The 13,671-nt window shown below is 38.7% G+C and overlaps 1 protein-coding gene across 1 annotated transcript in view; it reads right to left on the bottom strand.

Moving 5' to 3' along the window:
• Hecw1 (HECT, C2 and WW domain containing E3 ubiquitin protein ligase 1) overlaps positions 1-13,671 on the bottom strand; it is a 154,420-nt gene that overhangs the window by 123,625 nt on the left and 17,124 nt on the right. Inside the window, exons 2-3 of the mRNA XM_059263384.1 lie at positions 10,360-10,467; positions 4,804-4,898 (exon numbers count right to left, since the gene is read on the bottom strand). Of these exons, the coding sequence (XP_059119367.1) occupies positions 4,804-4,898; positions 10,360-10,467 (203 nt within the window). The remainder of the gene's footprint in view (positions 1-4,803; positions 4,899-10,359; positions 10,468-13,671) is intronic.

Raw genomic sequence — 13,671 nt, 5'->3', positions numbered from 1 at the left:
GTCTCTCTGTTGATAGAAGCAATTTTTTATAAGCAAAACTAGTGGGAAAAATACAGTTAAAGAAAACATGGCATTTTGGGATTATCTGCCATTCCAAGGCAGATAATCTGTCTAAGTCTCCTTTGGTCAGTGGGTTGGAAAAACCAATTTTTGAAGTAATGGTAAGACTAATCTAGTGTAACACAATTTTGATAGCATTGCCATGAAATTTTACTGTTAAAGACAATATAAGAAATACATTCTAGTCAGGCTGCGGTGGTGCATGCCTTTAATCCTATTGCTCAGGAGGCAGAGCCAGTTGGATCTCTGTGAGTTTGAGGCCAGCCTGGTCTACAGAGCGAGATCCAGGACAGACACCAAAACTACGCAGGGGGAAAAAAAGAAATACATTCTAGCATTATAGAAACTGTGAATCTGGGGAACACTCTGCCTCAGATTTTGTGGCCCCAAATAAGGTAACAATATAATGTTATCTTCCTGCCTTTCACTCTAGTGTCTTTTCCCAGTTGCAAGGATATATCGCTCTTGAGGCTGTTGGAGTTAGTTGCCCATTTTCTATCTTCAGAAGCTGTGGCCCCCCAGGCCTTGGCATGGGAAGGGATGTAGTTGATAGTGTCTTGTAAGGCATGTATGGGAAATTGTGTTAGGGGTTTTAAAGGGTCTTGTTGACAAGATGTACACCAAGACCAGCTAGAGACTGAATCTTCATCCCTAAAGGAAATCAGAAGGCAGTGTAGAGGGAGAGCTTCCACTCTAGTCCAGTAGACCCTGCAGATGCCTCCATAGCATGGGGAAGGTCAGGATGAAAATCTTCTAACAGGGTATAGCCTTGATAATGCACTCAGGAAGTCTTCAGTGGACAATAGAGTGAGCTGTGGACAGACTACTATATATTGTTTTTGAGAAATTATAAAGCTAAATTTCTGTCCTTTGATGTATAATCAGAGATAGTAAAGCATACCATGAATTTATTAAGAGACATGGGAACGCACTGGGAAAATGAGATAAAGCAGGGATGCTGAAAAGAGAAACTTGTCTTCAAAAATTATTTTTGACAGAGAATAGAAGAAAATATTAAGCTTATTACAGGTGTCACCAATAAAATAACAAACATATTCTAACACGAAGTGCAGCAGGGGTTATGGAAAAACCAGCCATGTGCTCTTTAGACCTAGCAAAGCGTAGATGGTTCTCCCCGCAGTGCTTGTACCACTTCATGTCCTGTGTTTCTGTCCATTATGTCCCTCTCCCCAGCCTTGTGTCACCTCCCTTCCAGCCTTGGCAGCTCCATTCACATTGCTTATTTTAACTCACATGCCACCTCCTTGTGAAGCCAACAGAGATGCTGCACCTTGTTAGACCTTTCCTTACACACTAGCACAAGAAGCTTCATGCTCCAGCCCTGTGGGCTTCAGATAGTATTATCCTGGATGGTACAATAACTACGAGTTCTCAATTACAGGGCTTATGCTTAATTTACATGTACATCAGTGTCTATAACCTCTTACAATAACAGGCTCTCATCTATGCTTAAGACTGCCAAAGAGATGAGAGCCTCAGATCACCAAGAATAAATTGCAACCTAATTTTATAAGAAGGATCACAATAGCTGCCAATGGCACAGATAAGAGAGATGAAAAAAACTGATAAATATTTAGAATTTATTACTATTAAAATTTAAGTATTGGTTATACCAAAGGAGCATTGGGCATCTTGTTTTCCTTCCTAAAGAACTACAGGTTGATTGTAGTCTTACAAATTAACTCAATGGTATTTTGGATGTGATATAATGCCTATAGATAGTAACCCTTCCTAAAAACTAATGTATTACCAGCAATAATCAGTGAGAAAGTAGATTTTCAAAATTAATTGACAAATGGATTCAAGAAAACTTAGTTACATTTCCTCATTGAAGTAGTGTGCTTAAATTCCCAGATCAGATCTCCAAAGCTTATTTTAATTCAGAAGTTCATTTGATTTTACCAATAACTGGCTTGTGTTGCAAAATTAAAGCTAGGTTTGGTTTCTATTACAACACTGTATGCTGAAATAAACTAGTAATTTTTTAAAATGACAATACACTTAAACCTGTAGTTAATTGAGAAGGAAGAGCATTTGTTTAAATATTTTTCTTGTCTGCCTTAATGTGCTAGAAATCAAATAGAGAAATGCAAGAGAAACAACCTTGAAAACAGATCATACTCTCAAGAAATAAGGGCAAAAATAGCATAGTCACCCTACACATTAGAATAAAACTAACTACACATTAAAATACTGTTTGAGGAAAGTTCATTCCCAGCACTTTCATCGGACCTCCACATGCTCAGTTTTAACATGGCAGTGAGAACCCAGGGTTACTCTCTGTTCTCAGCATCACATGGGCTCAGGACTGGACTCTCACATTGTTTTGTTATACTGTTCATTGGGAGATGAAATACAGATCAAAGGAAAGATACCACCAAAGCCATACTTGGTGAATAAGTGAGGTTTTTTTTCGGGGCGGGGGGGTTGGGGAGGTACCCACAGGAATATGGGTGATGGGTTACTATCAGAAAGAATGATGCCACAAGAGCTGCATCACCAAAAGCCCACCCCATCATGAGTGAAAGTCCATGAGAGCTGGAAACTGTAGCACACTGCACAGTCTGCAGATGGCTCCACTGGTTGGGGAGTGTCCTTTCAAGGTACTTCCTTTTCTATTGGCCTGAGACTCAACCTTAGCAGCTAGCTAGCCAGCTTTCACAGTACTGGAAGGTGCTATGCAAGCTACTGGAGAAGAAAGTTAATCATCAGTCTTACCTGGCTTGAACCCTGAATGCTATGATGCGGACTGACCTGGGAAGATATGCCCACTGGTATAACAGTGGCATGAACATTATGGGACTAACCAAACACTTTCTGATTGGATTTAAGACTTACTCTGCAGGATTCAACTCATAGCTGGCATCATTATCAGGCTAAGAATTTATGGCCAGACAAGTCATAGGCCCTAGGGGAGACCTTACTACTAATACTCTGCTAAATGGGCATAGTATTAAACTGACTAATTTTTACATCCATAGTTAGTGCATTCTCATCCTTCATCTGAGAAGCTTCTATTTGCAGTGGATGGTGATTAACATAGTGAGCTACAACTGATCACAGCAGGCTCAGTCCTAAAGAGAACATGTATGCCATAGCCCACTCTGTAAGGCTCAGGGATTATTGTGGAAGAGGGGGCAAAATGAGTATAAGAGCCTGAGGTGGTGGATAAATACAAGGAAACAGTGTCTTCTTGACACATCGGGGCAGCTGCACGTTGGACCTCACCATGGTGGTGACAGAGTATATAACGTCTATGCAAGCCCAAGCCAGATCAAATCCCAGTGTGGAGCAAGGAGCGGGCCACACAATCTCATCCCAAGCTGTGGAGCTCTTGGCACTTGTTAGCTACTGAGAGAGGGAGAGTCAGTTTCCTCTAAGAATGTAGTCCCTGGTAAGTGGACCACTCTAGAGTGGAAAACCACACATCCAAAAATATTTAGGCAGCAAAAATCAGTCTTAAGATGGGTGTGGTGGTACATGCTTTTAATTCCTGTGAGTGGTCTACCTAGCAAGTTCTAGGACAGCTAGGGCTATGTAGATGGAGCCTGTCTCAAAAATAAAAAAAAAAATGCAGGGGTGGGGGGAGTGTGAGGAAGAAAGAAAACCACAACAACAAACCCTAAAACCAAAACAACACAGCAACAACAAAAAGCCAAATAATTTTTCTTTTTTAAAAAAATGACAAAGTTATTAAAGTTGGGTGGGTAAGAAAGGCGAGTGAATTGGGGAAGAGTTAGAGAAACTGGTGAATATGATCAAAATAGGTTATATGAAACTCTAGAAGAACTAATAAGAAAAAAAAAAAAAGAAACTACAGAGATAAAGACTAGACTGCAATTCAGGAAAAGATAGCATCCATTCCTGTGGTACTGAATAGAACCACACAGTCGGGAACAGAAAGTGTCACTTAGATCCTGGATGTACAACTAGACTTGGTGGCACACTCCTATGATTGCAGCACTTGGGAAGGATAGGAAGCATGATCTATGTAAATCCAAGGCTATCCTTGAGTAGTTGGTTCCAGGACAGCCTGGGCTACACAGTGAGACAACGTCTCAAAAGAATATTATCATCATCAACAACAAAACCAAAACACACAAAAGCAAAACGAACAAAGGCAAATCGTGGATCTAGGATTCACTAACAGTGTGGCTTGAGGTCCATCACTTGGACTCACTTGTTAGAGTACTCATTTATCCAAAGAAAGGAGGTGAGAATTTATCTTTTCTAGGCCCATTGTTTCATATGGCTAAGATGAATCTGAGGTAATACATTCAAATTAATTTATTTGTAAGTCTAAAAAGAAATTAAAACATCAAAAATGTAAGGTTTCAAAATCAGTGAATTATAAACATGTTTCTTATAGAAAGCCTCATACACTGTTACTAAGTATATCCCCATGGAAACATTTTGCTAAGGGAAATCCTAACTTGGCATTTCTCTAACATTCACATGGCCTGCCTGTACTCCGAAGAGGACAGCTTTTGGTGTCATTCCTTATCACTAGTCTGAGGTGTGTGTGTGTGTGTGTGTGTGTGTGTGTGTGTGTGTGTGTGTGTTGTGCGTTCTTAATTCATCTATCAATGTATCTTCATATATGTGTAGGTGTAAGTGCAGATATGTGCATATGGATGACTGTGTGCATACACACAAGAAGGGAACAGGAAAGCGAAGAACCCCATGAGCTGGGTCTGAGCAGGAAGAAGAATGGAGACTTACCGGAGCAGCTGAGTTTTTCACAGTGACACTGGGGGTTGTAGCTCGAAGGGCCCCACTCACTCCATGGTAGTATTTGAAGCAGATCTTCGTTTCAGCTGGAAGACAAAAATAAGATGGAACAGAGTCACTGGGTGTATTCTAGGAAGACACAGCCATAGCCCAAAGGGATCTCTCCAGCAATGCACACCATTTCCTCCCATGAGCCAGTGTGCAACACTTAACAATGATTGTTTACATATGGCCTCCTGGCCAGTCTGTTTTTCTAAAACTATGTCATAAAAAATTGTGTGGGCTTTGACATTTAACATTTAATATACACCCAAGTTAAATAAGTCCGTTTCTTAAGCATCTTGGCATCCCGTCTACCTCACTGGACATTATTGGACATTATTACTTTAAAATCTATAGTTCTAAGATTTGAGGTAGCTTTATTTCTTTGGCATTTTCTATCATATAATTCATTGCAATTAATATCTTGATAATTTTAAGAAATATTGAGAGGTTGTTGAAATGCATAGAGGAAAACCATATTTTGTAAACTCCTGTACTTATCAGTGATAACTTTTTTGGTATAGTTATAGATGCAGATCTGTTTATAGGTGGTAAGCAGAAAAGATATGCTTTTGGTAAATCCCACTGGCTGTGTTTGAATTTACAGTCGGTGAGACAATGAACAAGTCACTTAACTTCCTTTTATCCTAGATTCTTCGTATGTAAATGGAACATTATCCTATAAGGTGTTGGTTGAGCAAACAAAAACACTTAGAGTCCAGTTAAGTGTTCAGGAAATATCAGTGATGGTAGGATATGAGGATCGAATTGTGATAGGATTCCATTGCTTTCTGACAGTTGATTCTGCAGTGTGAAAGAAATCTTCAAGCAACATGCCCTGTTTAGTAGATAGTGACCAGTGTTTGCAACTCACTGTTTCACATAATTTTTTTTAATTAATTTTTTTTAATTAAAAGTTTTAGCGGGTCTACTACAACCTATTAACTCCTATTAGGAGTCTTCAATTTGTAAAGCTCAACAGATTTATGGTTTATAAACATTTCCCTATTTGGGGCATTATTTTTGAAAATGAAAACTTTTAGCAAACCGTTGTTCAAGTTTGAATGTGTAATGCAATAACAATTGCTAGTCACCTGTCCAACACACATTCTCCTTTTTATGCTTAACAATAGAATCTCAGGTTTATGTTGGATGATAATGTCTAGCTGGCCAAACATTTTACAGTTTTTCTTGGAGATAATATCTATGTTGCTTGCTACTGCCATTTTGATGTTTTCCTGGCTTAAAGTCAAACTTAAACCTAACCAACACAGAAAGCCTTTTTGGTATAGAAGAAATGGTCACTGCCATGTTCTCCCATTGGCTAGAAAACAAGAGTAGTTCTAGGATTTTTTCTTTCTGTGGCCATGTTTCCAAACAGCACTTTATACTTCAAGAAACACATAATGTCAGATTCTCATCACTTCACAGAACCTCAAGGAATGCTGTTAGTCAGACATATTAATTAAAAATGAACTGAAAATAGAAATGCATTATCAGTATCATTTCATCTACTTGATTACTAGTGAGATTAAACATTTTTTTCAGCAAATTTTAATTAGCTCTTTAAGTTTCTAAAAGCCCATTAAGTTGATCTTGTTAAGACTTCTCATGACCTGAGTAATGCCTGGTTGCTCATAAGCTTTTTCTTTCCCGAGTCATTCTTTCCCTGCAGGCACTTAATACATCCATTAATTGTGTTTCAAGCTTTTGGTGGACCATTTAATAGCCTAGTTCCATAGTTTACAAATTGCTCATATTAGGTCTACACAGCCAAGTCCAAAAAGCAGGTTTCTTATAGATGGGCAATCGTGGAGAGCTCTGGATAAAGCAGCAAGAGTCACGCAGCTCACTGTTCCCATCAGTTCTCTCCAGTACCAGGATACTGTCCATGGATGCCAAGGAGATCGGTATGCTGGGGAAGAACTTTAAGCTAAGTCATGTAGAAGGGAATTAACAGGAATGTGTAGCAGTGTCAGTAGCTTTTATTCAAGGAAGAAAATGATTTCAATGTCTTTGAGCCAATGGTGGGGAACCATTGTATGTTGGGGAACACACAAACTTATGTTAAATCCTGTAGTCAGATTAGTGCTTATTTTGAACCAAGAACTCATAGAAACCTTCAAAGCATGATATTCTCCCTTCAAAAAAAATTGATGGCAAAGTTTGTATCTTTTCCCCTCCTTAAACATGTATTTTAATAATACATTTTGAAATTTAGAAGCTTGATTACTAATGGATCTTCTTTACTTAACCTAAATATGTTTTGTAGCTTAGGAGTAGGATATGAAGGAAAGCTACTAATAAATGCCTAAAAAATAACAATATATTATTTTTGTCTTATGACTTTAAAAATAATTCCATTTAAAAAAATTACATGATACTTCATATTTACTCTGGCTACACTTAACTGGTCTGTTTAATTCATTACTCAGATTTGTTAGTAAGGTATTGGTACCATTTATTTTAATATTTCCATTGTAATGTAACATCATACTTGAAAGAGTGGCTAATGACTAGAGTTTTGCATATATAATGATAAGTAGGCTGTTGTCCAAGGGCAAAGAAATTTCTATAGTTGATAATTATTTCTACAGTTGACAATTATTGCCCTCTCTTAGAAAAATAACAAGGCTTATAAGCAAAGAAATATTAGTGGAGTATCAGGTACATTTTCAGATACTTTGTCAGAGACTTACATTACTTCAGTCTTTGTCTTTCTAAAAATAATGATACTAACTCTAATATATTTTCTAAATGTAAGCTATCTTCCAAATTCAAAGCGGTTCTGTTACAATAGTTTTGTTGTTTATTTGGAGTAGAATGATGCCTAAGCATGGTACATGTGACATGGTCAACCCATGAATGGCCTTCTTTATGATCAACAGTGCTGACTTAGACAGCAGTTCAGGGTCGTCCTATTTGTGAGTGTCTAAAGGGTTAATGAAAGGTTGTGTTCCAGCTCTCCAGAAAAAGAGATCGGCAAACTAAGTGCATAGGCTAACAGTAGCGGTGGAACAGACATGCTTACATTATGGTTGTTTTTACCTCGTACATTTTCAAGTTTGATCAGGGTGACCAGCTTATTCAAATTCACAGCCTCTTTTTTCTACTATTTGTTGTTACGTGCATGTGTGTATATACAAAACAAAGCTTGAGAAAAATTCAAGTTTGTTATTTAACTATCAAAGTGAACTTTTCATTTCAGTCATGGAATAACAGGCAAATCTGAAAACATCTAGAAAAGCTGGGGGGAAAAATAAATAAAATGCCAAAAATAGCGTTAAATAAAATATAGAATGCACAGTTAATTGAGTTTCAGATAAATAAGGAATATAATTTTAGTGTAAGTTTCACATGAAATATATTAAAAATATTACTCTCTGTTTGCCCCACATGGAAATTCAGGAAAATAGCCCATAGTTTCCCCCACTAAATCTGGAAACTCTCGCCTGGATACACTGAAATAACAAGGTAATAGAACACAAAACAAGGTGGTAAAGGTCCAGAATGTAAAACTCAGGGATGAGTTCTAGATTTCGAGTGTTGAGATTTGGATGAAGTTGTTCAGACTTCTAAACAAAGGTCTGTGAATGACCTCAGGAAGGAGAAAACATCATTGTAAGTATTGAATCATTTCTGCAAGTGTTCATTTGCAAAGCAGAGTTCTCAATTAGAACTAGCCAAATGCATGCAGAGACAATGCAGTGTAAAAACAACATCAAAAGAATCATCAGACTGTATACACAGGTGCACATGGGTTCCAGGTATTGGGAAATATACAAAGAAATCAATTCGAGGAATGGGCCTGGTACCTGGACAGAGCATTTTCAAAAGAAGAAAAAAACTGAATAAGAAATATCTCAAAAAGTGTTCTTTGTCCCTAGGAATTAGGAAAATTCAAATCAAAACAACATTGACATTTCCTCTTGTTCCAGTCAGAATGACAAAGACCAACAAAACAGCCAGCAACAAAAGCTGGAGGGGATGTGGGGAAAGGGGACACTCATTCATTGTTGGTTGGATTGCAAACAGGTCTAGTCACTTTGGAAATAAGTGTGGAGAATCTCAAAAAGCTAAAATTTAAATCTACTATGTAACACAGCTATACCACTTCTTAGCATATACCCAAAGGACTCTATATCCTGCTCCACAGATACTTGTTCAGCCATGTTCTGATCACCAGAGCTAGGAAATGGAAACAACCTAAATGTTTGTTAACTGATGAATGTATAATGAAAAATGTGGTCCATATACACTATGGAATACTATTCAGTTGTAAAGAAAGATGAAATCGGCAGGAAAATGGACCGAGACAAATATCACATGTTATCTCTCCCTAGCTCCAAATATTCAAATGTGAGTAAAAAACCTGGGGTAACTACAGAAACCAGGGAAGTAAAATGGGACCATCTCAGGCCAGGGAGGAGCAATAGAGGAGGAAATAGTGTGGTACAAGTGATCTAAAGGGGCACATGGCAAAAATCAGGGGGAGGGCTCTAATTAAGAAAAGGGTCTGAATGGGGGGGTGATAGGAACAGGAAGCATCAGGTTGGGGGAGGATGGAGAGACCTGCCCCCACAGTGACACACTTCCTCCAACAAGGCTACAGCTCCTAATAGTGACGCTGTCATTCTCTTTGACAAGTGATGCTTTTGTCAGAGGATAAATTGGCATGCCAAAGGCAAGACTGCTGGGGAGAATAGAAAAGTCGGGCTGAGGACTGAGCAGCTAGGATTACACAGTCTCTTCCGGTTTTTGTCAGATTTGCTTTAATGAATGAAAGAATGCCCTCTAAGTGCCACAAAGTACAAAAAGGAACTTGTATTTTCATGTTCTACTTGCCTTAACTTGATAATAGATTAAGTTCATGGTCATGACTTGGATAACTTAGGTGGGCAAGGTAGGAGGCAGTTCTCATTAGGCAAGGCAACTAACTGTCTCACACTTACTCATAGGATTTGGAAGTTGCTATTGTTAGCAGGGCTATCAGATAACCCCCTGTGCCTTTGACACTGCCTAGTATTAGTAAGTTCTCTGGACACATGGCCTAGTAAATCAATTTGCTTCTGAAGAGCATAGGGGCAGATGCACTCCCCATGCAGAAGAAAAGGATATGTGGACAAAATAATGTAAATGGACATTTTCTGTCCCAACTATCCAGTCCCAAATAATCATTCAGAGGCTCATATTAATTATAAATGATCGGCTGATAGCTCAGGCTTGTTACTAGCTAACTTTTACATTTAAATGAACACATTTCTACTGATCTATATATTGCCATGTGGCTCTTAGCTTTACCTGTACTCTAGCATGTTTTAAGGTTCTCATTTTTTTGTTTGTTTTTTCAAGACAGGGTTTCTCATTAAACCTGCCTCTGCTTTTATCCAGCACCTAAGTGGAGGCACCTTTCAAAGTGGAAGCCCTGCAGTAGAACAGAAAGAGTGCAGCTGAATTCTGCTCCAACCATGTCTACTGGGCTATAGGAGTGGTGCCAGTACTCACACTCCACAAAGTACGAGCTGGCATCAATCTTCCAAATGATCTGGCCTCTGTGAGAACCGTTGACTCCACGATTCTTATAATCCAGAAAGTTTTCAGATGAGACTTCTCCTATGGGTGCAGAAGGGAAAAGGAGAACAGAGAAACATATCAGCCAGCAGCATATTTAGGAGAAGCAAAGAAAAAGAGCAAAGGATATGAATAGTAACACTTGAGATCACATAGAAAGCTGGGAGTGTTCCAAGACACCATCAGAACAAAGCATTTTTTTCTACCCAACATTTCTGGCAGATGAATTTACTTACTTCTTAAACATCTCCATAAACAGAAAGCAATAACCACGGACAATCACTGCAATTCTTAAGTTATTATTTTTGAATAGTTCTTAGTTGTATGAAATCTGTGACAGTCTTATTAAAATTTCTGACTTGATCCTCATTTATGAATAAAGAGACATAGAGAAGAGGTCTGATGGTGCTTGCCTTCCTGAATATAGCTTTCTCCCTCTCCCACTCCCATCTCTCATGAACTCCACCGTGTATCATATCTTCTTCATTCTGGGGCTCATAATACTTTTTATTTTTTAAAATGTACTAAACAGGATTCCATGAGGCCATTTTCATAAGATGTATACGCTAAATATACTCCCACCCATATCTTGCTATTCTCCACATCCCCTTGCACTAATTGCCTTCATTCCCCAGTTTGTTTTTACTTTCATGGCAATTATGAAGTCTAGGACCCACAACTGAGAGAAAACATGCAATATTTGTCTGTCTGAAACCAGCTTCATTTGCTTGCTTGTTATGGTTATCTCCAGCTTTGTGCAGATGACATAACTTCATTCTTCTTTATGGATAAAGAATATCTGATTGCATTTATGTACTAAGTTTTCTTTCTTTCTTTCTTTCTTTCTTTCTTTCTTTCTTTCTTTCTTTCTTTCTTTTTTTTTTTTTCCCGAGACAGGATTTCTCTGTGTAGCTTTGGCGCCTGTCCTGGATCTTGCTCTGTAGACCAGGCTGGCCTTGAACTCACAGAGATCTGCCTGGCTCTGCCTCTGGATTGCTGGGATTAAAGGCGTGTGCTACCACTGCCCGGCTGTACCAAATTTTCTTAATCTGTTCCTCTGTTGTCAGACACCTAGGCTGGTTCTACAACTTTGCTATTGTTAATAAGGCTGTGATTTACTAAGCGTTAGTGTGAAGTATCTCTGTGATACATTGACTTGGACTCCAAGATGATATACCTGTGTCATAGGAATGTTTGAATTTTGTGAGGAAATTCCATACTGATTTCTGTGTCTAGAATAATTTACATTCTATGAGCCGAGTATAAAGGCTCCCTATAGTCTGCAATCTTGACAATATTGGCTATTTGCTTTCTTGTAACTGCCATTCTTAATGAGTGAGGTGAAATCTCAATGCCTCTTGTATTTGCATTTTTCTGATGGATTTTGAACCAGTTTCTTGGCAATGTATACTTACTTTGTTATTCAAGGATTGGTTTTGCTTTAATTAGCCAGTTTATTATTTAGGTGAAATCTCAATGCCTCTTGTATTTGCATTTTTCTGATGGATTTTGAACCAGTTTCTTGGCAATGTATACTTACTTTGTTATTCAAGGATTGGTTTTGCTTTAATTAGCCAGTTTATTATTTAGGTCATTTTGGGTTTTGGTATTTGATTTTATTTTGAATTCTTTGTATATTATAGATATTAATTCTCTGTCATATGTATAGTCAGTAAACATTTTCTTTTTTATTTTTACTAAGGAATTTTTTATTCATTTTAGATTCCAACCACAGATCACCCTCGCTTCCCTCTCACTCCTCCAGCCTTCTCACCTCAACCCACCTCCTGTTCCTTCCTCCAACAAGGTAAGGCCTCCCATGGGTATTTAGGAAGGTCACTTCTTAGTTCTTTCTGATGTGACAAAAATATTGTAATAAAAGCAACTTAAGCAAGAGGGTTCATTCTGGATCACAGTTCAGGGTACAGTTCACGATGACAGGGAAGTCAAGTGGCAGAAGTCTGAAGCATTTGGTTTCGTTGCATCCGCACTCAAGAAGCAAGAACAAACTTAGTTTCTTTTCTCTATCACCTTGTGATGGTGTCCTTCATGGTGAACACATTTTCCCTCCTCAGTCAATATAACTGTCCTAGTTAGGGTTACTATTGCTGTGATAAAACACTATGACCAAAGCAAGTTGGGGAGGGAAGGTATTTATCTTATGCTTCCCTATCACTGAAGGAAGTCAGGACAGGAACTCAAACAGGGCAGGAACCTGGAAGCAGGAGCTGATGCAGCAGCCGTGGAGGAAGAAAGAAGCCATGCTTCTTTCTGACTTGCTCCTCATGGATTGCTCAGCCTGCTTTCTCATACAACCCAGAACCACCAGTCCAGGGTGGTACCACCCACAATGGTTTGGGCCCTTCCCCATCAATTAAGAACATTCTCTACAGGCCCCTCCCTACAGCCTGATCTTATGGAGGCATTTTCTCAATTGAGGTGCCCTCCTCTCAAATGACTTTAGTTTGTGTCAAGTTGACATAAAACTAGCCAGAACAGTAACAAAGATAATTCCCCAAAGGCATGCCCATTAACCCTTCTCTTACAGAGTCCAACCACCACGACCACACTATTGATTTTTCTATGCTACTTTTGTATCTTTCTGGTAGAGGGTTTTGTTTTTGTTTTTGTTTTTGTTTTTTTAAAGATTCAAGGGCTGATCATTTATTTGTTACTTTAAAGACTTAGTTTTTGCCTGAACTTCTTAGAAGTAGAGGTTCTCAGGAATGGCAGCCTACATTTCTGGGCAATATGTTCCTAGCATTTTTCTTTGTCTTCTTCCATTCTCTTGGTTAAAAGTTTAGAACACTCTGCACCCCTCTCCTCATTTTTCTTAGTGCGTTGTCTCTTCAGAGCAATGACACAGGCGCCCCTATTGTAGGACATGTGGAGTAACAAGATGCTGAATCTTGGACACTGAATTTTGGATGCTTTGCTCCTGGGCTTCTTACCTTCTTTGTTCAACAGCTTTCTGACAATGTATTGGTGGACATCATTGTCTTTAGAGAGACTGGGAAGTTGAAAACACTTGGACTGGCATCCATAATGCAGCCAGAACACACTTGTGCTTCCCCTCTCCTATTCCCCTCTCCTATTCTCTCAAGAGCAGGCATACTCCTCTTGTGGGTCAAGACACCTTGTTTCATGTGAAAATCTTGTTTTTCATTTCCTTCATTCATTTGAACCCCATAAACCCTCCACTCTTCACCCAGAACATCAGGAGCTACTTATATGTCATGTACTTCT

This window comes from Peromyscus eremicus, chromosome 5, assembly GCF_949786415.1.
Source record: "Peromyscus eremicus chromosome 5, PerEre_H2_v1, whole genome shotgun sequence".
NCBI lineage: Eukaryota > Metazoa > Chordata > Mammalia > Rodentia > Cricetidae > Peromyscus > Peromyscus eremicus.
This window is presented reverse-complemented; position numbering and strand designations above follow the sequence as displayed.